The sequence below is a fragment of the Leuciscus leuciscus genome (genome assembly GCF_965113295.1).
Source record: "Leuciscus leuciscus genome assembly, chromosome: 10".
Lineage (NCBI taxonomy): Eukaryota > Metazoa > Chordata > Actinopteri > Cypriniformes > Leuciscidae > Leuciscus > Leuciscus leuciscus.
In genome coordinates this window covers 5,115,975-5,141,785 of record NC_138734.1, presented here as the reverse complement: position 1 = coordinate 5,141,785, position 25,811 = coordinate 5,115,975, and the positions used below count along the sequence as shown (strand labels likewise).

Genomic DNA, 25,811 nt, shown 5'->3' with positions numbered 1-25,811 from the left:
CTTTTACAGACCTCTCTCTCTCACACACACACACACACACACACACACACACACACACACACACACACACACACACACACACACTAATTCACAAGCAGGCTTAAAAACACACTGTGAATATTGAGAATCTCTCTTGCACTAATGTTTCATATGAAATTAGAATGTCTAAAAGAAAAGAAATATCTACGTTTGTACTATTATCAACAAATATTTTGACAAAATTAAGTTGAATTAATTTCTTACTCTTAATAAATATGAGTACACATGTTCAAACAAAATTTTCAAGGTAAAAAGTATTAAAGGTATAATTCATTTATATGTGTCAGGGGTCAAGGGTTTTACCACTTGACACATGGAACTGACTTAACATTACTTCTTAAAAATGTTTTTTCTGTTTCTTTTTGCAGTGTTGATGTCACATGACATCAAAAAGACTTCATGCATGTTGTTTGCACTACACTGTTCTTTTTTTTTTTTTTGTCATATACCAATACTTTAAAATTAAGCATATGAAAAATAGGTAACGATAATAATAATGAAAATTTCACAAATTAGAACAGGCAAAATAATATAGAAAATAAATTATAATCACCATCTGCTAATCCGTTTCTAAACATCAGTGGTTAGAGCTGGGCCATTTATGTTGATGTTCTGGCATATTATGGTCCAGATCAGTGTACGATGAGAGATGAACCCAAATAAACAGACCTGCCAGAACCAGCGAAGGGATTCTCATACTACACAACATCAACAGTGCTCGATTATTCCTGAAACTGAATGCCTCATGTAACAGTATATTAAATAATTTGCACAGACATACTAAAGGCAGTTTTTTTCCCCCATTCATTTACTTAATTCAAACTGCATTTGGCCTCTTTTCCAAGCTGCTACACTGCAAGCACACAACACTCGAGCACAGCAGAAAAACAGAGTAAATATGCTAAACTGAAAAGGTGCGTGTGTGTGTTTGTGGATTCTCTTACAGTAAGTGTGTTGAATCTGAAGCATGGAGACCACTGTTCTGTCGCCAGCTACCTTTGTTCTGTTTACAGCGTTGTCATGGCAAACCGGACTTGGCAGGACCCAGCTGGGTCGGAAGTTCCCGGTGACGGCTGTTATCATGGAAGAGCCGTATCCATGGTGACAGCGGCAGCCGGTCACATACAGGAGGAATGCTGGACTTAAGCTTGATGAGGTGTGACACAAACACCAACAACCTCTAACACAAATGCAAGCAGCCCACACATGGATGCAGGGCCCTACACAAGCACTCTGCTGGGCTCAGACTGACATAAATGAAGCCTCCCACAGGGGGCGCTCTTCTGAAACATCACTCTCCCTGGAGAAAAGCCTCATATGAAACATGAAGGGATTTAGGTACAGAATTAAGATGTGATAAAAAAATAAAAATAATAATTCAGCATATTAGAATGATTTCTGAAGGATCATGTGACACTGAAGACTGGAGTAATGATGCTGAAAATTCAGCTTTGATCACAGAAATAAGTTACAATTTAAAATATAGTAAAATAGGAAACTTCACAATATTACTGTTTTTACTGTATTTTGATCAAATATGCAGTCTTGTGGAGAGAGACTTAAAAATTTTTTTTACGATATTTTGAACAATAGTGTTGGTGTGTGTGTGTGTGTCTGTGTGTATACACTGAAAAAATGGAAACCTAAAAATGACTACATCAGAAAAAAAATCCTCAACCATTTGAATAAGTGATAGAATCATTTCAGTGGGAGCAATGGCCAAGTTGCTGGAAAGATCAAACCATGGAGGTCAACCCACATCATTTTAATTAGGCTAACTGCCCTAATATAGTATAATTACCTGTCTAACATCTCATAAAACGAGAGAGAATCAGTGCGGTTCTGAGAAGTCAATGTGTGTGTCCATATGTCCAAACAGGGACATGTGCGGGACGTTTCAGAAGCCTTGTGCTACTGCCTTTTATGAGCAAGGTCACTTCCATGGGATACAATGGATACATCAGCAATGCCAAGAAAAGTGTCCTCCAATGGCAACATCATGCAATCTCATTGGCTGGAGCAACGGAGGAGTGATCTAACTCAGCACTGATGATGTCACACAATGCAATTCAATTCAATCAAATAGCGGCCAAATTAACGGCACAGAGGAAACCAAATCTATCTTTGTGACAACTTGGAGCCATTTTAGCTCATTGGAGCTGGCCAACTGGGTTCAGTTACTGGTACAACAGGAAACAAGTTCAGTAACTGGTGGAAAACAGCCTCTGTTCATTATACTAGAGTGCTGTACAGAACATATCTATCTATAGCACTGATTGAAAAGCATCTCTACCTTGTAAAAAAAAAAGAAGTGTGCCTAACTGTATTGAATGTGCACTTGTAGTGTACTTCAAATCTTAAGATAATTATCACGTTTGTTCTGTTTAGTTCTGTTCTTAGTCATTGTCCTTACCAGAGTCTAGTTTGTTCCAATGGTTTTTAATTAGTCCTCACCTGTTCCCAATCAGATAATCTTCTCCCTCTGTGTATTTATACCATCAGTTCTGTTTGATCGGTGTCCCGTGTCGTCTTTTTATGGTTATGTAACTCCCTATGATCTCAAGTGATTTTCTGTGTTGGATTAATGTAATAAAGACTTTTTCCCCCCTTTTTTTGCCCGCCGTCAGGGGGGCCATGTAGGACCATACCCAGGACTTTATCGATCTGGCTTGCCTGACTCACTATCTGGACCGCTCACTCTGTGTCTTTTTCTAAATCAGCCTTAGCGAGCGGGCCAAGGCACGCCTTCCAGTGGACGGTCCAAGGGAAGATTTTGCAGCATTTTTTGGAGTGGGTGCTGGTGAACAATGGATTCTACATCACCAGCCCCACTCCGGATCCAGCACCACTGCAAGGAGTGAATGCTAGAGCCCAACGCAGACAGAGAGCTCAAGCAGACCAGACAGAGACCAGAGACTGAAAGGAGGACCGAGCCAACCAACTGCCCCGGAGCCTGAGCCTCGTGAAACATCTGACCAGGTGCATGAGCCGGCTACATCATCTGTCCCTGTGGGGCTGCTTGTGGAGTTCGAGGGCCTGGAGGGAGCCCACCCCCACTGTGGATGTGTTGTGCCTGGCCACTGGGAACTATTTTGATTTGGAGGAGGATCATTTTCTTTTCTCTCCTTCCTGCTGGTCCCATCCAAGCGTGCTGCACAAGCCCTGAAAAGTGAAGCCAAAGTGTCCCCCCCCCCCCCCCCCCATGAACTCTAATGAATGCGATGGAAACAAAAAAAATCTAATTACACTTCAAATTAATTTTTTCCAAAGATATTTTCTGTTATTTTAGGTAGGTTTATTTTACGCTGATGTAAATTTAAGTGCTCGTTTTTTAAAATAAGTTTGGTCTTAGTTAGTTTTTTGATGCTAAAAAAATGGGAATATGACGTCATGATTGACAGCTGTGATGGACAGCTTCTCTAAACTAAATAGTCACTGAGGCACAAACAGACTTTTTGGGGGATTTTCGGAAGGAGATTGGAGCTTCAGCTTGTCCATAACTGTCACATAATTTCACACTGACAGAGTTGTTCGGCAGTCAACTGTACTAACGGTTTCTGCGAGAGTGAGGGTGGGACCTTGATATCGCGGCTTTACTTCCTGCTCACTACTGCGCAGACTCGGGTCCCGCGCTCACTACTGAGCAGACTCAGGTCCCGCGTTACTACTGCGCAGAAGCAGGTCCCAAATCTGTGCAAGATGTCAGCGCCATATTAGGACTTTGGCGGCTTCAGTTTTCACCAATGGAAGAGAGTGAAGGGGCGTCATCCATCTTTTTTTACAGTCTATGGTCCCGTCCAGCACAAACTCTCCTTTCCCCCATTAGTCCCGTCCAGCACAAAATCTCCTGTGTCCCCACTGGTCCTGTCCAGCACGAAGTCTCCTGTGTCACCTGAGCTCCAACCCAGCTTCCCTCTCCTGCCTCCTCTTCCAAACTGAGCCAGTCCGCCATCCCAGCCTCCACTGGTTCACTTCAGACCCTCGACTCCTCCTCTGACACCATTTGCCTGATTTGTCTCGAGTCCTCAGTTCTCCAGCATCGCCCAGGCAAGTGGATCCTCCAGCTCTGCCTCCAGCCGCTGATCCAGTCACTCCACCTCGGTCTGCAACCTGTCGGCTCTGCCTTGGCTCCTTTCTCACATCATCCTTATGGCCTCACCAGGCTCCCACGTCCCTCTGGCTCTGCTTGGCTACTCCCTCCCTCGGCTCCACCAGATACCATCATCCATCTCTACACCCCTTCGGCTGCGTCTAGCTCTGCCTTAGCTTCAGTCCCACCGGCTACACCTCAGTCCTCAGGCACCCTGGCTCCACCTTGGACACTCGTCACTGTGGCTCCACCTCAGCCTCCAGGACCATCAGTGTTGCCCGGTCCCATCTGTTCTCCGTCTGCGCCCAGGGCTCCATCTCCATCGACTTCACCTCCGTCAGTCAAACCCCGGGTGTCGACAACCAAAATTCCATCATGGCTCCTCCCTCCATCGACTCCATGGGCTTTTGTCCTGGCTGGACTCTGGGTCCCTGCCTGGCTACTCCTGCTCCTCCCTCCACCCACTCCCCCATGGACTGTTCTGCCTGTCCATGACTGGTTACGTCCCTCTCCTGTTCTACGTCCTCCGGCTGAGCCCCAGTCCTCCCTCCTTAGTTGGACCTTTTACAGCTCTAGGCCACGCTCATTATTATGAATCTGAAAATGCTTCTCACAGGTTTAGCAGTCCTGACTGTGACAAAGGCTTTGTGATGATATTAGGTAAAACTATCAATACAATGCAGGCTTCTTTCATAAAAAAGCTCAATATGTGAAGGTGAAATTTATTTCTTTATTTTTTGCATAAGAGTGAGTTATAAATAGCACCCTGAGTCAATGGAAACCATGACTCATCCTATAAAAATATGAACAAAAGGTGAAAAAAGCAAATATATTTGAACAATATTTTACGATACAACATAACCTTTTCTTTTTTATTATTGTTTGGTACCTGGAATGGAAAAATAATAAAAAGAATGATCTCTTTGGACACAAAAAGAAGCATGCCACGTTTAAACTTCTGAACCCTATAAATAAACACTCTAATGCTTTTACCAATGCTCACTGAAGAGAGACGGCACATGACAAAACAATGACCAAAGGAGGAAAAGAGTCAAAGAAAATATGAAGGAAAGGAGGTGGCAGAGTAAGTAGCAACGCCAGGTCTTGTTCTGTATCAATATAGATATTGATATTAGGGACTGATTCCTGATCGACCACATGGCAGCGCTGTAAACAACACAGTGACCTCATTAGTGCTCTAGAAGGCTTGTGTGATCTAACCTGTCCCGTGGTGGAAGATTACGAAGCGTTAATGCATTTCCTGACACATTAATACCCCAAAAAACAACACAAGCACGCAATGGTTCAAAGTTCAGAACAGAATGCAAAAATAAATACAAACTGAATCTTGGCCATTTTGCATTTAGCATATTTATCATCTCAGTGCATTACTTTTTAATCTTGTAAAGGCCCATTAAACAGATCTGTCAACATTATCATTTTAATACAAAAGTATGGCAAAGTTTTATATAATGGCACTTTTTTTCATTTATTTTTTATCATCAAATGCATTAGGGGTGTAACAGTTCACAAAATTCATGGTTCGGTTCGATACAACACAGTGGTGTCATGTTTCGGTACGTTTTCCATACAGCAAAAAGAAAGAAATGGCAGAGAATTTTCAGAGGTTTGTAATGCGTACCGAAACCGAAAGCCTCGTACCGAACGGTTCAATACGAATACGTGTATCGTTACACTCCTAATAAACATATATGTTTAACGTAAATATTATATAGGTTGATTTTATTTGATATTCATTTTAGATAATGTTTGTCATTTTTGTAACTCTGTTAACATTTGGGACATGTGATTTTGTTATTTTCTAGTCCTAAAAAAAAACCATTATAATTAAATAAACAAAAAGTATAAACATGATTTAACTCTTTTCCCGGCCGCGTTTTTGTTGTTGTTGCATTTTTGATAATTTTTCACTTCTTTAAAAAAAAAAACCCGTATATTCTATCTTCATGCATTCGGTTTTTTTTTATCAACACTTGATACGCAATGCTTTTGTTGCTTGTTTCTGCTTCTTCTTCGCCTGTGTTTTGATCCGGAGATTCTGTACTCTTTCAGAAGATGTGTAACAGCGCCCCCTAACGCTTAACATTGAAAACATGGATAGCAGGAAAATTCTGCCAATGGCAGAGAAAGAGTTAATATTAAATTAAAAAAATTAAATAAAATAGGCCAGCATGGATAACAAAGTTGCACATAACAGGGCACCAAAAAGACTAAATAGCATACTATACAGGCTAGCCTAGCCTATTTATGACTTATTGTCAGTTTGTTAAAGTGAATATAAAGAGTTATCTACTCATCTACTTTACTAATAACAAATGGTTGTAGAATCTCTTTATCTACTTCATCAGTGATACGGTATCATAGAAAACTAAAGTATGGTTTAAGATGCATGTTTGTGCGTTTACATGAAGTAAATGAGTCTTTAAGAATCCCTGTCCATCATTCTATAATAATTATAGAGCATACAGAGCTGTGTTTGTATCAGAATAGATCCTAACTCCGCGGTGTGCTGCCCTATTTAAGAGCATGACTGAGCTGTCATTTAGACAGGAAGAATAGGGAAGAGAGCAAGAGCATCCCTAGGGAAATCAGAGTGATTTAAAAGTATTCCAGTGCAGGTGACAGAGAGAGAACAAGAGGAAGAGAATAATCACACGGCTTCAGTCAGAACCTGGGTTTTTGGGATCACAAGTCTGTGTTGTTTCCTAAAGAGCAAGAGATCTTCGGACAGAACAGAACCCGATAAAGTTCACATATTAGTTTCAGTCCATCGTCAGAAGGGGATCCAGACACGTCTGAGAAAACACAGAATATGCTCTACTTATTCCCACTAGGAGCTCTGGAGCTGACAAACAGACATTTTCAAGTTTTCCTACAGTATAAATTAGCTTAAGATATGTTTCCAGTTCCTGTGTGAACGAGCAGCAGGTGCTCCGGTTAAATCTGACAGCTCCACTTGAGAAATCAGCCGTCCATCTCAGCGGACTCGTATAAAAAGCACACTATCACACACCTGACACACTTCTAACCCACTGGATGGATGATAATCAAAGTAACCCTGCAACCCTCTGCAAACTGAGCCGAAGTCAATGAAGCATTTACATTTACATTCATTCATTTAGCAGACGCTTTTATCCAAAGTGACTTACAAATGAGAACATTAGAAGCAGTCAAACTAACAGTAGGACGACAATATACAAGTGCTAGGACCCTTCTCAGTTTAATCTAACGCAGTGCATATCTTTTTTTTTTTTTTTTTTTTTTTAAACAATGACAGAGTTTAGGGATGTGTGAGGGATCCTTCATAGCTCAGGAGAGGTAATGCGAGTTTTTAGGGAGTTTGTCTTAAATGTTTCCTCAAAATCAGGCAAGAGACACAGAACTAGACATAAATGAGACAACTGTTGAGAAAGAGTATTGCGCTGTAAAATCAATGTGGATAACAATCCACGAGAGGCCGTCAGTTACTGTCATCTTATTATGGATAAAGTGTGTTTCTGGCTTGTAAAATGTATTAACTCATAATTTATTTAGTTAATAAAATAAGCATGCTATTAAACAATTTAATTCCATACACAATTATACAACAAATTAATTTGATATATTTATTAGACAAAGTGCACAGTCACATTTATCATTTAGAATGCATTTCTTATCAATTAATATACATTTATATTATAATAATTATTCTTAAATATTTTAATACATTATTAATAATAATACATATCTGCTTTTTATAATAATTCTAACAAATATAACACACATAGTATATAGTTAAATGTATTATTATTATTATTATTATTAATAATAATAATAAAATACATTTATTTAATAAAAACATTAATTATTAATTAAGAAATACATTTCTCATAAGGTGTTTTGAAATAATACTAATAATATCTGAAAAAGTCACCCGGCAAGCAACATTTGTCTAACTGTAGGCTGTGTACGGCTGAATGCAACGTCACAGCAATCTGCATTTTACAGGTTTCAATTGTAGCTTATTAAATCCAAATATCAATATCAGAAGATGCACAGCTAGTAATCTGATTTTGAATGAATCTTGTAAGAAACGTTGGAGATGATATTGCAATTTACGACTTCTGAATGCAGATTTTGGAAAACAGCGTGGGAAATAGTTGAGATGGAGGAGACTAGGTTGTTTTTCTCACAATAAAACTCAAATGTTTTTGCCAATTTTTCATTTGTTCTCAGTTTGATCTGATTAAATCCAAAAAGTAATCAAATAAGAAGTTTTACAACAGCTAAATCTCGACTTGAAAGAATTTTATGAGAGATGTTTGTGGTGAATTTTTTTTCATTTTTTTCTCAGGATCCAAATCTGATATTTTGCCTCTATGTTTCTCAATTTGTTCCCCATTCAATATCACTGCTGTCTGGGAGAATCTGATAATGTGATATCTTTTCTTAAGGGACAAAGAGTGGGGAAACACAAAAGGGAATGAGCGAGAGAGAGAGAGGAAAACTGTGAAAAGCACATCCAGCAATGCGAGAGGAAGCTGGCTGCACGTTGCCGCTTGTTTCTCCTCAGCGCTTCACGCTGTGATTTGTGGCTAAAAATATCCGGCACATGACTGAGGCGCATTCACAAACACATGCACAGGACGGGAGGGGAGAGGGGAAAACAGACAGACGCAGAGAGGGAGTTTAGGAACAGGGGCACAGGTGCATAAAAGAACAAAAGATGGGGGGAAAAAGGAAAGGGAGTTTGGAGGAGCAGCGGAAGAATATAAAAAGGAGGGCGGCACTGCAGTTGTCCACGACACGTGACGGTGTCCACAGAGAGACGCAAGGAGACTTTATAAAATATCAGGCCCAGACGCACCGAGGCACAAAGCATCTCCGGTGTTCCTCAGTCAGAAAACACAGTAGTTTCGAAGGATTGGTGCTTACCAGGCGAGTTTGAAGCCTCTCATTGGTGCGGTGCTGGTAGCGTGTTGGGTACGGCGTCAGGAGGCTGCATGATGAGCGTGTCCCGCTGTGCCGTCCCATTCAGAGAGATGATGGTCTACGTACTCACCTCAACTAACTCTAATACTAGCGGGATGTCCAACCATCCAGATGGTCCCATATAAAGCTGCAGGACCGATCCTCTCGCGGTCACCAAACCTGTGCGGAAACAAACTCGCGCGGCGTCTTGAAGTTGCGGTGCGCGTGTGTGCGTGTTTAAGCTCACTCGTGTGCTGTGTCTCTCTCTCTCTCTCTGCAGTTAAAAGCTGCAGTCGCTGAGCCGAGTGTTACTGAGCATGCTCATCGCTCTCCCTCCCTCGCTGGTCTGCTTCTCTCAGACGTACGCGGTTGTTTGGTTAGCTGTGACTGTCCCCTCTGGCGAGCGAGCGGAGGTCAGGTGATGTGGGTTTGGGTCGTTCACTGGGGTGTCTTCTGGTCTTGGTCTGGGAGATTATGAAGACTTGTTGCCCTCCCGTCAGCCACAATTAAAGTCTTGAATAGTGGCTGGGATACTAATCTGCTAATGCACACATACTATGGCTTTGTTCCAAAAGCTAGCAAGCCTTGCTTGTCTACTACCTACATATGCATCTTTTTCTCTCTGTTTTATCCTTCCGTCCACATTGAGACGCTGTTTTTGTCTTGAGAAAACTAAGCTTTTTGAAGAAGCTCTCCCAAGTGGATACATTTGAAAATGCTCTTTTGACATTATACACTCATAAAAATAATGGTTCCAAAAGCACTATTTTTGGTTCCCCAAAGAACCTTTCAGTGAACAGTCCTTCATTAGATCTGCGCCTTCCCTTCCTGTTTTTAAATCCAGCCTCAAAAAATTATTCGTATTCCTTTGCTTTTGGATGAACTGCATGTTGTGTATTTTAATGTGTTTTTTCCACACACACACACAAAGCTTCGGATCTCCAGTGACAGACTTTGTGCACGCCGTTATTATTAGCATACATATATTTTAAGTAATTTGTTTCTCCCACTTCCCACGCACATATCAGTATCTTCTCTCCTGCATCTGCACTCAGCAATTCAAAACCTGTCCCGCGCCGCACTGTTATGTCGGGTCCCGCGGATTGCAGACCTCTAGAACATTCCCTTAGCCACAGTCTAGAGCCCTGCATAAGTAACTTAAATTGGCCCTATTATGCTATTTTAAAGGCTTCTAATTTTGCTTTGGAGGTCTCCTACAACAGGTTTACATGCATTGAAAGTCAAAAAAACACTTTCATTTTCTCATAATATACATTGCACATCACTACATTTTACAATGATTCTTAAACGACTCGATGGATGAATCAGGGGCCGTTCACATATCGCGTCTAAAAACGCTTGGAAGGCGCGGCTGCTCCGCGGTCTCCTTCTTTCCAAAGCGCTTGCGCTCCCGTGGCGTCTGTCGTTGCTATGCAACCATTGGTCTGCGCTCTCCACAACGACGAGGAAGTTTCAGTAATGGATTTCCACCACCGAAAGCTCTGTTACAAGATTTATTTACGAAAAGAGAAAGAAAAAAAACTTAGTGTTTGGGTGCACCTCATCCTTCATGTTGACTGAGCTTTCAATGTTGTTACGGAAAGGGTGAAGCTGATTGGTTGGTTCTTGTCACATGACCTGCGGTGTGCATTCTGAAAAGGTGAGATTTTTTCATCTCGCTGTGCCTGAAAAAAAACCCCGCTTGAACACGTTTGTCGCATGCCTATATTTGAAATAACGAACTTGAGCGCGCAAAAGACACTATGGGCCCTATCTTGCACCCAGCGCAATTGACTTTGTACACCGACGCATGTATCATTCCTATTTTGCACCCGCGCAAAGCGCGCTTTTCCCTCCACAGAAGCACGTCGCTAAACTAAGGAATGAACTTGCGCTCCCTTGGCGGTTCAGCGCAAAAAAGGAGGCGTGTTCCGGCGCAAACGTTCCTTCATGCTATTTTGATGGTTTAGAAAACAATTGCGCCACTAACCAGGAAAAAATAGTTTAAAGTCAGTGGCGCGTTGCGCATGTTATTCATATGCTATTTTAAGGGCGCATGCTTGGCCATAATCAATGTAGCGTGTGCACAACGCGAATACACTTTGCTTATCTCATCTACACAGAAGCAGCAGTTTTCATTTTTAGAAAACCATACATTATTACGATAGATAGATAGATAGATAGATAGATAGATAGATAGATAGATAGATAGATAGATTGATAGACAATTTATTATAAAAGCATACATCTAGCTTACACATTTACCCAAATTATCATACGCCTGTTTAACCGAAGTTAATTTGGGTGGGTTTCTCCATTTCAATGTAACTTATCTCTTTTACGGCCGTGACGAGAGCGTTGCTCTCCTTGGCTGTGAACCGCTCCTGGCGCGCGTCTGGCAAATCCGCCGTTACAATAGCAATCCGCTATGGAAAAAGCGCGTCTGCTCTTAAAGGGAATGTGAGATGTCGCTCTGATTGGTTTATTTCACGTTACGCCCAAACCACACCTATGAATAATGAAGCTACTTCAGACCAACCCATTTTAGATTTGCGCCTGGCGCAAGAGTCATTTATCCCGCCGGGAAAATAGCAACAGCGCCCAAGACCCGCCCACAAAGTTACTTGCGCTTTGCGCTTGACACTTGCGTTTCAGATCGTTAAAATAGGGTCCAATATGTGAATGGCCCCTCAGTCTCTTTAAATCCCTCCTTTCTGCAAGCTACTCTGCTCTGATTGGTCAGATAACTCAGTCTGTTGTGATTGGTCTACTCTGCTCTGATTGGTCAGATGGCCCAGTCTGTTGTGATTGGTCCACTCTGCTCTGATTGGTCAGATGGCCCAGTCTGTTGTGATTGGTCCACTCTGCTCTGATTGGTCAGATGGCCCAGTCTATTGTGATTGGTCCACTCTGCTCTGATTGGTCAGATGGCCATTCTGTTGTGATTGGCCTACTGCTTACAGCGCAAGTCAGAAACAAAAGACCATTGCCATAAACTTCAGCTCCGTCCGGAGGCGTCCTAAAGCTCAGCGATTGTACACACTGTAAAGACAGTAACGATGACATCGATTTTACCATATCAATCCAAACGCGAGTCCGATGATGAAACATTGGAAGAAGCCGAGCACTAACTTGAATGACTGATGTATCATTAAAGTTTGCCAAACAAATCTTGCTCCATCCTTTATCTTTACTCAAAGTTGTAAGAACGACAGACAATCTGCATTAATAGACTCAGTTTTAGGTAATAGTGGCCCACAGCTGATTAGCAGAACTATTTCAGTAAGACAGTAATAAAGTGAGTTAGCCGGTTAGCCGGAAACTTAAACAATACAAAACACAAAACTACGTATTTTGAACACCCTGTAGAAAATATATACATCAATCATTATTCACAGGTTGTGATTTTGAGGAGCAAGCTGGTCCAAATAAACTGGGTACTGACCCAACTTTCCAGAGCAAGCGTTTTGCGAATCACGCGTTGAGCTTGAGAAGCAGTCGTCAGTAAAATGACGTGTTTGTGGACGGGTCAAGTTGTTCGCAGATGGACAACGTACAACATAAGTGGGCATTATGCAAATGTATTATCTAGTGACGTAGACCTGTAACACAGTGGGATTCGAAATACAAACGACTCGTTTAGGTGATTCAGAGTCGATTCTTCCTTTTGGGAGACAATAACTTCACTTATCGTGCACTTTCAGCTTTACAACTTTGCAGAACGTTTACACTCACAAACAGCTATATCACACACTGCAGGAAGAAAGGGAATATTCTGGGGGAAAACAAACAAACAAAAAAACATAATAGGTGCACTTTAAATCCACTCTGCCTCGTCTTTTATAGGTTAGAAATCTAAATGCAAGAGCGCAAACAAAAGAGATGCGCATTACAGAGTTTGCTAGAGACCCACACGACTGACACAACACGCTCTGACCTATCACGCACACCGCAGCTGTTCATGCCCTGCGGTGCTTCGAGGGATATGCAAAAATACACATTTTCAAGATACACTTGTCGTGATGTTGTCTGCACAGCCAGATGACCAATTAGTCTTAAGAAAACGCTGTATAATTAGGCTGTCATGTCCACCTGACAGTGATCAGACACATTTTTAAGAAACGTATGGACACTTAACGCAGTTCCATTGGCTAATGAGTGAATAAATCAACACAAAATAGGCTAAATAATATATAACATTTAACTGCACAAACTATCTCAGCCATCATAAGCATCAGGCTAAGCTGTAAATATGGTTTACAGCAGCAATTTGAAGTCTGACAGTAATTGTCTTGGAATTTATTGTGGAAGACAGTGAATGTGTTGCAAAATCGTTGCTTTAATGACTGTAGCGTCGATGCTATAAAGACAATGCATTTAGAGACTTAATCTTTGTAATGTTCATGACATCTCCAGAGAAGGTTTAGCACACTGAAAGCATGGAGCTAATACACAACTTATATTGAGGAGCTAATAAAAAAATATTTTAAAGAGCTAATAAAACTTTATTAACTATTATTATTTTATTAACAAAATAATATTTAAAATAACACTGGTTTACGTCAATGATATTCAGATATTTTCTGTGTGGAGTGTTTGACAGATTCAGACTGTTGATGTTCAGATGCACAGCTTGAGGGTTCTGTTTGATACACACTTAGCACATAACGAAGAAGTCACACACTTTCCTGGAAAATACCCACAATTCTTGCACAAATCCCACACGCTCCCATAAACACACTTGGACACTAATAAACACACCTATATTGGCATCTCATAGACACCAACAGTAACATGAGGCATCTGACATGCGTCACTGCAGTATGGCTGCAACACCGATCCAAGCCAAAACTGAGAATTCTGGGAAACTGGATGGCTCTGAGGAGAAACGTGGCTCTAAAGGTGCGTCCCAATTCTTACTTGTGCACTATTCTATGCCTATACAATTTAATATTCCAGTGCGAGTAGTGTGTTCACTTATATACAGTATGAGTTTGGAGCAGGAATCCTTTCCTGGACACCTGGTGGAAGGGGTAGTCACCCATGTGAAAAATACATACTATTAAATGTATTAAAAATGTACTTGAGTATGTTTTAGTACAATACAAATATACTATAATGCATTTTTAATACATTTGACAGTACAGTATGTCTTTTTCACCTGGGCAGGGCTCGCAAAATTTCTAAATCACTGGTGGCCCTTCGGACAGGCACTCTTCAGATTTTGGTAGTGTTGTGGTTTCAATCTTTTTGGGAAATCACTTCATCTCTGTGACGAGTGTGGATCATGAATGCCGAGTGTGACGAGTGTGGAGTGTGGATCATGAATGACGAGTGTGACGAGTGTGGATCATGAATGCCGAGTGTGACGAGTGTGGATCATGAATGCCGAGTGTGACGAGTGTGGATCATGAATGCCGAGTGTGACGAGTGTGGATCATGAATGCCGAGTGTGACGAGTGTGGATCATGAATGCCGAGTGTGACGAGTGTGGATCATGAATGACGAGTGTGACGAGTGTGGATCATGAATGACGAGTGTGACGAGTGTGGATCATGAATGACGAGTGTGACGAGTGTGGATCATGAATGCCGAGTGTGACGAGTGTGGAGTGTGGATCATGAATGACGAGTGTGACAAGTGTGGATCATGAATGACGAGTGTGACGAGTGTGGATCATGAATGGCGAGTGTGACGAGTGTGGATCTTGAATGCCGAGTGTGACGAGTGTGGATCATGAATGCCGAGTGTGACGAGTGTGGATCATGAATGCCGAGTGTGACGAGTGTGGATCATGAATGACGAGTGTGACGAGTGTGGATCATGAATGACGAGTGTGACGAGTGTGGATCATGAATGACGAGTGTGACGAGTGTGGATCATGAATGACGAGTGTGACGAGTGTGGATCATGAATGCCGAGTGTGACGAGTGTGACGAGTGTGACGAGTGTGGATCATGAATGACGAGTGTGACGAGTGTGGATCATGAATGACGAGTGTGACGAGTGTGGATCATGAATGACGAGTGTGACGAGTGTGGATCGTGAATGCCGAGTGTGACGAGTGTGGATCGTGAATGCCGAGTGTGACGAGTGTGGATCATGAATGACGAGTGTGACGAGTGTGGATCATGAATGACGAGTGTGGATCATGAATGCCGAGTGTGGATCGTGAATGCCGAGTGTGACGAGTGTGGATCGTGAATGCCGAGTGTGACGAGTGTGGATCGTGAATGACGAGTGTGACGAGTGTGGATCATGAATGACGAGTGTGACGAGTGTGGATCATGAATGCCGAGTGTGACGAGTGTGACGAGTGTGGATCATGAATGCCGAGTGTGACGAGTGTGGATCATGAATGACGAGTGTGGATCATGAATGACGAGTGTGACGAGTGTGGATCATGAATGACGAGTGTGACGAGTGTGGATCATGAATGACGAGTGTGACGAGTGTGGATCATGAATGACGAGTGTGGATCATGAATGACGAGTGTGACGAGTGTGGATCATGAATGACGAGTGTGACGAGTGTGGATCATGAATGACGAGTGTGACGAGTGTGGATCATGAATGACGAGTGTGGATCATGAATGACGAGTGTGACGAGTGTGGATCATGAATGACGAGTGTGACGAGTGTGGATCATGAATGACGAGTGTGGATCATGAATGACGAGTGTGACGAGTGTGGATCATGAATGCCGAGTGTGACGAGTGTGGATCATGAATGCCGAGTGTGACGAGTGTGGATCATGAATGACGAGTGTGACGAGTGTGGATCGTGAATGCCGAGTGTGACGAGTGTGGATCGTGAATGCCGAGTGTGACGAGTGTGGATCCTGAATGCCGAGTGTGACGAGTGTGGATCATGAATGACGAGTGTGACGAGTGTGGATCATGAATGACGAGTGTGGATCATGAATGACGAGTGTGACGAGTGTGGATCATGAATGACGAGTGTGGATCGTGAATGACGAGTGTGGATCATGAATGCCGAGTGTGACGAGTGTGGATCATGAATGCCGAGTGTGACGAGTGTGGATCATGAATGCCGAGTGTGACGAGTGTGGATCATGAATGCCGAGTGTGACGAGTGTGGATCATGAATGACGAGTGTGACGAGTGTGGATCATGAATGACGAGTGTGACGAGTGTGGATCATGAATGACGAGTGTGACGAGTGTGGATCATGAATGACGAGTGTGACGAGTGTGGATCATGAATGACGAGTGTGACGAGTGTGGATCATGAATGACGAGTGTGACGAGTGTGGATCATGAATGACGAGTGTGACGAGTGTGGATCATGAATGACGAGTGTGACGAGTGTGGATCATGAATGCCGAGTGTGACGAGTGTGGATCATGAATGACGAGTGTGACGAGTGTGGATCGTGAATGCCGAGTGTGACGAGTGTGGATCGTGAATGCCGAGTGTGACGAGTGTGGATCCTGAATGCCGAGTGTGACGAGTGTGGATCATGAATGACGAGTGTGGATCATGAATGACGAGTGTGACGAGTGTGGATCATGAATGACGAGTGTGACGAGTGTGGATCATGAATGCCGAGTGTGACGAGTGTGGATCATGAATGCCGAGTGTGACGAGTGTGACGAGTGTGGATCATGAATGCCGAGTGTGACGAGTGTGGATCATGAATGACGAGTGTGGATCATGAATGACGAGTGTGACGAGTGTGGATCATGAATGACGAGTGTGACGAGTGTGGATCATGAATGACGAGTGTGACGAGTGTGGATCATGAATGACGAGTGTGACGAGTGTGGATCATGAATGACGAGTGTGACGAGTGTGGATCATGAATGACGAGTGTGACGAGTGTGGATCATGAATGCCGAGTGTGACGAGTGTGGATCATGAATGACGAGTGTGACGAGTGTGGATCATGAATGACGAGTGTGACGAGTGTGGATCATGAATGACGAGTGTGACGAGTGTGGATCATGAATGACGAGTGTGAATCATGAGTCTGTGTCAGATTCTGAATCGGCGATATCAACTGAAGTGCGCAGCTCCGTTGTTTTAAAGTCTGACAGCGTTAAAAGTGTTAATTTTTCTGATGGAATAATTCACATATTGAAGTGTAGCAATAAAAAATAATAATTACAATACTAGACTTTTTTGAGGCAAGTAAATGGTGCTGTGATTATTTTATGCTGTTTATATAGCAGAATATATGATGGTCAAGTCACCTTTATTTATGTAGCACTTACACCATACAGATTTTGTTTGTTTCAAAGCAGATTTACAGTGATAGTGTGTTAGCAAGTGTGTTCATTTTTATTGACCATTCATGTGTTTCTCTTAAAACAGGCACGGAGATTCATGAGAAATTGCGCTGCGGATAAATCAGCACGATCAAAAACTTGCGCGTTCATATTTTTCCTTAAAATAACTAGTCAATAATGTGAATAAAGGGAGGAATTTGATTACACTATTTCAGATAGCCCGTCGGGCAGGCCGGTTATGCATTTTGGAAGCCCGACTGGAAAACACAATAGCCCCGGGACGTCGGGCTAGCGATTTTACGAGCCCTGGTAGTGTTTAGGTGTGTATATTAGTGCCACTAAAATGAATCCCTACAGCCTTAAAGAGGCAAAAAAGAGTCCAACCGGAAGATGACGGCACATCGCCGTCCTCAGTCACAGATGTGGAGATAATGTGTGGCTCACAGTGTAGTGGTGCTGACTGGACAGCTCCTCACAGCACACAGTAATACTGCACATCACAGCTTACACTGAGACTCACTGCATTATACCTGTGTGTGTATCAGAGATATAAGGAGTCTAACAGACCATATTTACTTCTTGTAAAAAAAAAAAAAAAAATCCATGAAATGTTTGTAATGCGCTGTCTATACATCTGTTTACCAAGGTGGCATCCTAACTGAAGTGGAGCCTTATAAGTGTCTACATGCCACTCACTGTATTATTATCTTAGAGATGCATAAAATAGTGATAGACCAATTAATATTTCGCAGTTCATTGAATCCGTTCACAGTTGCTTTCACTGACATTATTGGCCACCAGATATATCTATATTGGAATTGGCCATTGAAAAACTTAAACTATCGTTCAAATGTTTAGGGTTAGTACGTTTTTCTTTAAAAAGAAATTAATACTTTTATTCAGCAAGGACGTATTAAATTGATCGAAAATAACAGTAAAGACATTCATAATGTTAAAAAGATTTCATTTTCAAATACATGCTGTTCTTTTGAACTTTCTATTCATCAACGAATGTTGAGTAATGTTTTAAGCTTCCACTAAAATATCTGTTTTCAACACTGATAATAATAAGAAATGTTTCTTGAGCAGTAAATTATCATATTAAAATGATTTCTGAAGGATCATGTGACACTGAAGACTGGAGTAATGATCACAGGAATAAATTACAGTTTAATACTGTATATATAACAGAAACTAATAATAGTTCACAATATTCATTTTTGCTGCACTCTTTTTGGTGACCATAAGGGACTTTCAATAACATATAAAATCGTACTGACTTCAAACTTTAAATACACAGCACACACATATTGGGTGAAATATTTCATTTTTAATTAGACTAAAATTGACTGGAAATCAATATTTTCCAGTACTGAATGAAAAGCATTTCTCTCGATTCATCTTGAATGGATTTTTGCGGTGGTTTGCAATGCAATCTGGGATTGTCTTCTCCATGACAGAAACATGCAATGCTGCTTTAGTATGTGGCTGCGGTCTCCTCGTGTTAAATTCAGTCCTGTGTTAATGCAGTTCCAGGTCATGCAGCTTAACACCATTGACATATTGATTTGTTCACAACATGTTTCATGCATGTGACTCAGGTGATCAATAACTCCACATATGCTGCAGTCCAGGAGTGCATCTGTCATCAGAGACCGCCTCCACTGTGATGTGGAACATCCAACAAAACTATGGTCATTTTTTAAAAACATGTCAATTTCTGCAACTTTCACTTCCTCCCTCCCTCTCTCTGTCTGGGTCTCTCGTCCCATCTCTCTCTCTCTTTTGGACACACCCTGCGTGAGGGACCATAGTGGATTATTTTTAGAGCTGCATAGGTTGATCAATGGCAGCCAATGGGAGGTGAGCATTCGCTGTCAGCTGACCGGGTGACTGTCACACCAGTTCAGTGTCATAGTGAGGATATGTGCCGGTATGCGGTAATCCCGCCTCCTATAAAACACACACACACACACACACACACACACACACACACACACACACACACACACACACACACACACACACACACTGCTCTATTTCTCTCTCTCTCTCGCTCACTAATCCGTATGGAAAATCCCCATGTGGAAGTGTACACACAGCTGAGTGGGGTAAAGGTGAATTAAGAACGAGAATATTTATTATTCTGATAAACGGCCAATCAGTGGCAGCCCTCATTAGCATATTCTGACCACATAAGGCACAACACGATGTCGAAGCTCAGAAACAGGTTTGTGAGAAAGCGATTGGCAGGACGGATGAAAGTTTAGGCTTGTGAAAAGGCCTTTAAAGCAGCTGTAACTGTGTGGCATTTCCACATCTGTAAGAGCTCCAGAGACTCAGTACAAACAGATCTCAGTCGACACCTGAAGTCACTGTAGCTCAGACTGCTATTAGTATTGCACATATTCAGGGTTTTGAACTTACACTTCATGAATGATGCCTCAAACTGAGTCGTTTTTGCCCGGCGGATGATAAAACATCTGAAAGAATCCCACAGACGACAAGAATATCAACTCTTATGACTTGCGGTAAGCAATATATTGGTATATCATATTGAAAAAAATATTTGAACTACTGTTCAAAGGTTTGAGGTTTAAAGATGTTTTTGAAAGAAGTCTCTTATGCTCACCATTGGTGCATTTATTTGATCAAAAATACAGTACATTTTTTAAATATTATTATGAATAATAATAGCTGTTTTTCAGGTCTCTTTGATGAGAGGAAAGTCCAAAACGGCATTTGAAATAGAAATCTATTATACAATTTATTTAGGGTGACTTTTGATCAATTTAATATGTCTTTGCTAAATAAAAGTATTTCTAAATAGTATATATATATATATATATATATATATATATATATCATACTGACCCAAACTCAAAACAAATCTCAAAATGATTGATTTTAGATTTTAGTATAAATTTTTTTTATTTAGACAAAAAATATAAAATTGTAATATTGATGAATCCTTATATAAAAGGAACTAAGTAACCGACTCTCATTGTTTCTTTCCAGCTTCATTTGCCATTTGTTTCTAGATATACTGCATTTTCAATCTCAGTGGCGTGTCACTGTGGCGTCTCCCCACGCTCAGTGTGTGAATCAGCCCTCCTCCTCTTCATCGCCTCCTCAGTGTCATTGTGCTTCCCTTCTCTCATCGTTGTCTATGTAAAGGGTTGAATATGCTTACATTCACAAGGATGTATAGAAACATGAACTTGTGAAAGAGGCAGTGCTACGTCTAATACATAAACAGATGCTCTTTTACACACACACACACACACACACACACACACACACACACACACACACACACACACACACACACACACACACACACACACACACACACACACACACACACACACACACACACACACACACAATCCAATTACATCATCCACATCCAGTATATAAAAGCTGTATAGAAACTCATAAACCAAAATAACAACTCAATTAACACTCATTTTTGTCCCTCAAATATAATAAATTGTAATAAAATAAAATGTTACATCTTTAAAAATCCACAAATGATCCACAAGAAACCTTATTTTAGCAGTAAGAATATCCCAAACGGATAAGGCATTCAAATAAGTGACAGATATGAATATGTTTCTTGACAAGATGGTCAGTTTCCATAGAGACTAATGGGCCCCGAAACACTGGAGTCACAGTCCCATGACAGACACTTCAGGGCCGCATGCAGGGGCCGATTATACCGTGACAACAAGTGCCGGTGTGTGCTGACGGGTTATTCTGAGCTGATTTTTGTCACTCTCTCAACAGTGATAATGAACACACACACACACACACACACACACAGAGAGAGAGAGAGAGAGAGAGAGAGAGAGAGAGAGAGAGAGAGAGAGAGAGAGAGAGAGAGAGAGAGAGAGAGAGAGAGAGACAGAGAGAGAGAGAGAGAGAGAGAGAGAGAGAGAGAGAGACAGAGAGAGAGAGAGAGAGAGAGAGAGAGAGAGAGACAGAGACTGAGAGTCTGTGAGTGTGACGTTGTGTTTCCTGTGATCATTTAATATGCCACAGGTACACCATGTTCCCGGATCTGTGTACCACAAGTGTGTGTGTGTGTGTGTGTGTGTGTGTGGCCTGGTAATCCCTACATTATGCCACAAAGATGGCAATATCCAAAATCCTCGACATTTTCGGTCCCCCTTGAGGAGAACAGCTTATAACTTGTACTACATGATGTTTTTTGAAAATGTAAAAATGCAGAAAGTGACGGGAATAGAATATACAGTTTGTACAGTATAAAATGTCTATGTCTGGAGATTCTCCACAAAGATAGTAAACCAGACGTGTGTGTGTGTGTGTGTGTGTGTGTGTGTGTGTGTGTGTGTGTGTGTGTGTATGTGTGTGTGTGTGTGTGTGTGTGTGTATATGTGTAATTGGCCGAACTGCACTGAATATGAGGTGAAAAGGTGCAGATTGTGCCCTCTGGTGGCAAAAAAACCCCAAAACAAATACACTAACAAAACACACAGTTATGTGGGTTTTCAAAGCTTGACACAGAACATGCTGGCTGATGGCTATTTCGTTTATATTTAATCTATTGTATACTTTCTTTAAAAGCACCAGTTTGACCAGCAGGAAATACAGTTAACATTTAGATTTTAGCAAATACCCTTATAAATCATTTATTATTAATTGTCCCTGTACAAATATAAAAAAGATAAATAAGATGAGATAAAAAATGCTATATATATACTTTGTGCTCATTTTTACCATCATATTTGAATTGATTTTTAGAAGCACAAGTTGAGAACAATTAAAGTGGAAACAATTAAATAAAATTTATATTTATTCATTTTTTGGTGATTAAATACTAGTTAAATATTAGTTAATTTATGTATTAAATGGTTTATAAAAAATATATATTTTGAGCAATTTGGCCCTCCATATATTGTAAATTGTCCCTGAATAAATAAATAAATAAATAAATAAAATGAGACAAATTATACAGTGCTAAATTATTTTATATTATATATTTAAATGACACTTTTTACGTATTCAATAAAAATTCACTCGAATTTTCAAAAGAGAAAATGTTTGTCATAAGGGGGAATCATCTGGCGGTGGAAATGCTGTGTATGAGGCCGATTGCAACGGTTTGAAACACAAACAAGACACAAGTGTAAATGCATCTGGTTGTTCAGTCCACATATGTGACCCTGGACCACAAAACCAGTCACATAGGTAAATTTTCTGCAATTGAGATTTATACATAATCTGGAAGCTGAATAAATAAGTTTTCCATTGATGCATGGTTTGTTAGGTTAAGAGAATATTTGGTCGAGATACAACTATTGAAAATCTGGAATCTGAGGGTGCAAAAAAATCTAAACATTGAGAAAATCACCTTTAAAATTGTCCATTTATGTTGGCGATTGTGCTGCATCCACTCACAAAAATAAATGTTTTATATATTTACGGTAGAAAATTTACTAAATATCATCATGGAACATGATCTTTACTTAATAGCCTAATGATTTTTGGTATACAGTAAAAGAAAAATCAATAATTTTGACCCATACAATGTATTGTTGGCTATTGCCACAAATATACCCGTGCGACATGTGACTGGTTTTGTGATCCAGGATCATATATATAATGTTTACAGGACTATGTCAGCACCACAATCCACTCAGCGAATGAGCAATCACACAGATGGAGAAACCGCAAAACTTCCTGCCATACGGGGGAAGATACTGAAGGAAAGACGTCTTTCCTTATCGCCCACCAATTCTGTCTGCCTCTGAGAATATTGCATATAGAGGTTTGATACACACAGGTAGGCACGGCAGTAACACTCACTGACCTCACTGAGAATGAATCACAGGAACACAGCTACGGTAGCACCCACATGCCCCTCGAGGACATGCTCTCTGACTCATGGCACTGTACTGCTCTCAAGAGGCTTCCATCTTTTCCATTCACAACAGTGCTCTCGCTCCCTCTAATGCTGCCTGATCTGAGAGGGACTGAGTCAAGCTGCTTTCAGTGTGTGTAAGAGCAAGTCCCTCATTCGGCTCTCAGCTTGAGGGGTTTGTGGAAGGGTCGAGATGTTCCTGCCTCAGACAAACTCTGCACAAAACTGACGGATAAATAACATGATGCAGTATTGCCAAGGGAAAGAGAGAGAGAGCTTGTATTTTTCTCTCTGATCTTTAAGATTTTGTGCTTGTAGGCAGTAATTTTATACAGTAGTTTGAAAAAAAAGCCTCTAAACTGTAAAAAAAAAGTCATGGCGACTCTTTTAACTCATCAAAATAATTTAAAGGGGTGGTATAATGACCTTTTCACAAGATGTAAATAAAACTTTGATGTCCCAAGAGTGTGTATGTGAAGTTTTAGCTGAAAATACCCTACAGATATTTTTATATATCATGTTAAAGTTGTCACATTTGAGGGTGAGCAAAAACGCACTGTTTTGTGTCTGTTCCTTTAAATGCAAATGAGCTGCTGCTCCCGGCACAGGGGGCGGAGCTTCAACAGCTTGTTCTTTTACCCCACACAGACGTGCACTGAAAATTTAAAAAGCTTTTAGCCTTTTATGTTCAAACTGAAGTCAGAAAGATGGAGAGACTCAAGAAGAAGTGACAACATGAAGACTAGGGCTGGTCCGAATACCATTTTTTGAGCTTCGAAGCTTCGGTAGTAATGAACATCGAATATTCGATGCTTCGGAGAGAGGGTGCTGAACATATTCTTCTCTCTAATAAAGGCAGAAATCTATGTGTCTGTATGTCGGGTAAAAACGGCATTTTGATTATTTCGAGAACCGTTCATCCAATCAACTTCACAAGTGCAGCGCATTTGGTGCAATATAGATGGACACGCGAGACGTGACACATTCAGAATTAATAAACTTTTAGTAAACTACAGAACAGCGCGAGCGGGAAGCGGCGCGCCTCACGCGGGCAGGGCTTATATGCTCCGAGAACGGACACTGCACTAGTGATATAAAACGCACACACACAGGTCTGTTAAATTAAGCAATACTTTTAAGGTAGTCTAATACTTTTCTGACTAACAAATTACTGACACAGTAAAGGGTAGATTTAAATAAAGAAAAACAAAATTGAAATAACGAAAAAACAAAATTGAAATAAAGAAAAAATGAAATTGAAATAAAGAAAAACAAAAACAAAATAAAGAAAAACGAAATTGAAATAAAGAAAAAACGAAATTGAAATAAAGAAAAACGAAATTAAGTTAAATTAAAAATGAGATTAATTTAGATTGATAATAACGGGTAAAAAGGCTTATACATTTTGTTTCTATTATTCTATTTTCCACAATGTCAAAGCAACGCAGCTTAACCCAAAACACAAGCTCAGGCATGCACTTCGGTCCACACACACTCCGCTGTTCTGCGCTCTATCGAGAGAACACTCCCGTTGCTGGAACACTAGGCGTCGGTTCTATTTCTAGCATGCACGCGTTTTCCGCGTGGCTCGAGCCGCGCCTGAGACGCGTGTCTCACGCAGACAGTGTGCAAACTCCAACCTGTTAACATGGGAGCCGAAACGGACACGCCACGCAGCTGAGACGCTCACGCCACGCAGCCAGTGTGTCGCCGGCCTTATTCAAGCACGAATGAGAACCGTTTCGCGGGGGATCCCAGGTGTGCAAAAAAAAAAAAAAAAAGAATATTCCAATGTCAAATTTTCAAATCGAATACCAACTCACCGAACGAATATTCGGGTCCAGCCCTAATGAAGACAACATTTCTGAATGGTTAGTTGGTGAATTTATGTAGCTTATGTGTAGATATCTTCTAGTCATTGATTAGCATATTCTGTCTTGATAATCTATAAATCGCGTTCCCGGGGGGAGGGGTTTATGTAAATTTTAGGGTTAGTGATGTCACTAACTCGGGAGGAATGTGGTGTAGTCTCTACCAGCCATTTGTTTAAGTCCTTAAAAAGCTATTTCTTTAAAAGAAAATATCTTCCTTTGCTTTGAACTTTGAGCGTTGTAACTTTGCAGATGTTGTTTATGCTCAAACAGCAACATTACACACTAACTAAAGTTAGAATAGTGAAATCATATTCAAACACCCCTTTATGCAATTTCATCTTTTTTATAAATTATAGGAGAATCAACTCAATTAAAGGGGTGGTATGATGCCCTTTTCACAAGATGCAAAATAAATCTCTGATGTCCCCAGAGTGTGTATGTGAAGTTTTAGCTCAAAATACCCCACAGATATTTTTATATCTATGTTAAAGTTGTCACTTTTTGAGGGTGAGCAAAAATGCACCGTTTTGTGTCTGTTCCTTTAAATGCAAATGAGCTGCTGCTCCCAGCACAGAGGGTGGAGCTTGTGTCCTTTTTCGGTCTTGATAATCTATAAATCGTGTTCTGGGGGCGTGGTTTATGTAAATTTTAGGGTTAGTGATGTCACTAACCTGGGAGGAATGTCGTGTAGTCTCTACCAG

The 25,811-nt window shown here is 41.0% G+C and overlaps 1 protein-coding gene and 1 long non-coding RNA gene across 21 annotated transcripts in view; one reads left to right on the top strand and one right to left on the bottom strand.

Annotated features, from left to right (window-relative positions):
* Positions 1-14,107, top strand: part of LOC309507863 — a 469,488-nt gene extending 455,381 nt beyond the window's left edge. Inside the window, exons 2-3 of the long non-coding RNA XR_014209257.1 lie at positions 10,859-11,897; positions 11,945-14,107. This is a non-coding gene — a long non-coding RNA (uncharacterized lncRNA). The remainder of the gene's footprint in view (positions 1-10,858; positions 11,898-11,944) is intronic.
* gramd1bb (GRAM domain containing 1Bb) overlaps positions 1-25,811 on the bottom strand; it is a 164,899-nt gene that overhangs the window by 45,592 nt on the left and 93,496 nt on the right. For 2 of the 20 annotated variants that reach the window (XM_082182177.1, XM_082182173.1), the window contains exon 1: positions 1-222. This exon is cut by the window's left edge and continues 511 nt beyond it. The exons of 17 other annotated variants lie outside the window; for them this stretch is intronic. Coding sequence is in view for 1 of the 3 variants with exons in the window: in XM_082182172.1 (XP_082038298.1) it covers positions 9,065-9,087 (23 nt within the window). In the remaining 2 variants the exon portion in view is untranslated. Of the gene's footprint in view, positions 223-9,064; positions 10,754-25,811 lie in introns of those variants that run through there. One more of the 20 variants, XM_082182172.1, reaches the window with a different exon arrangement.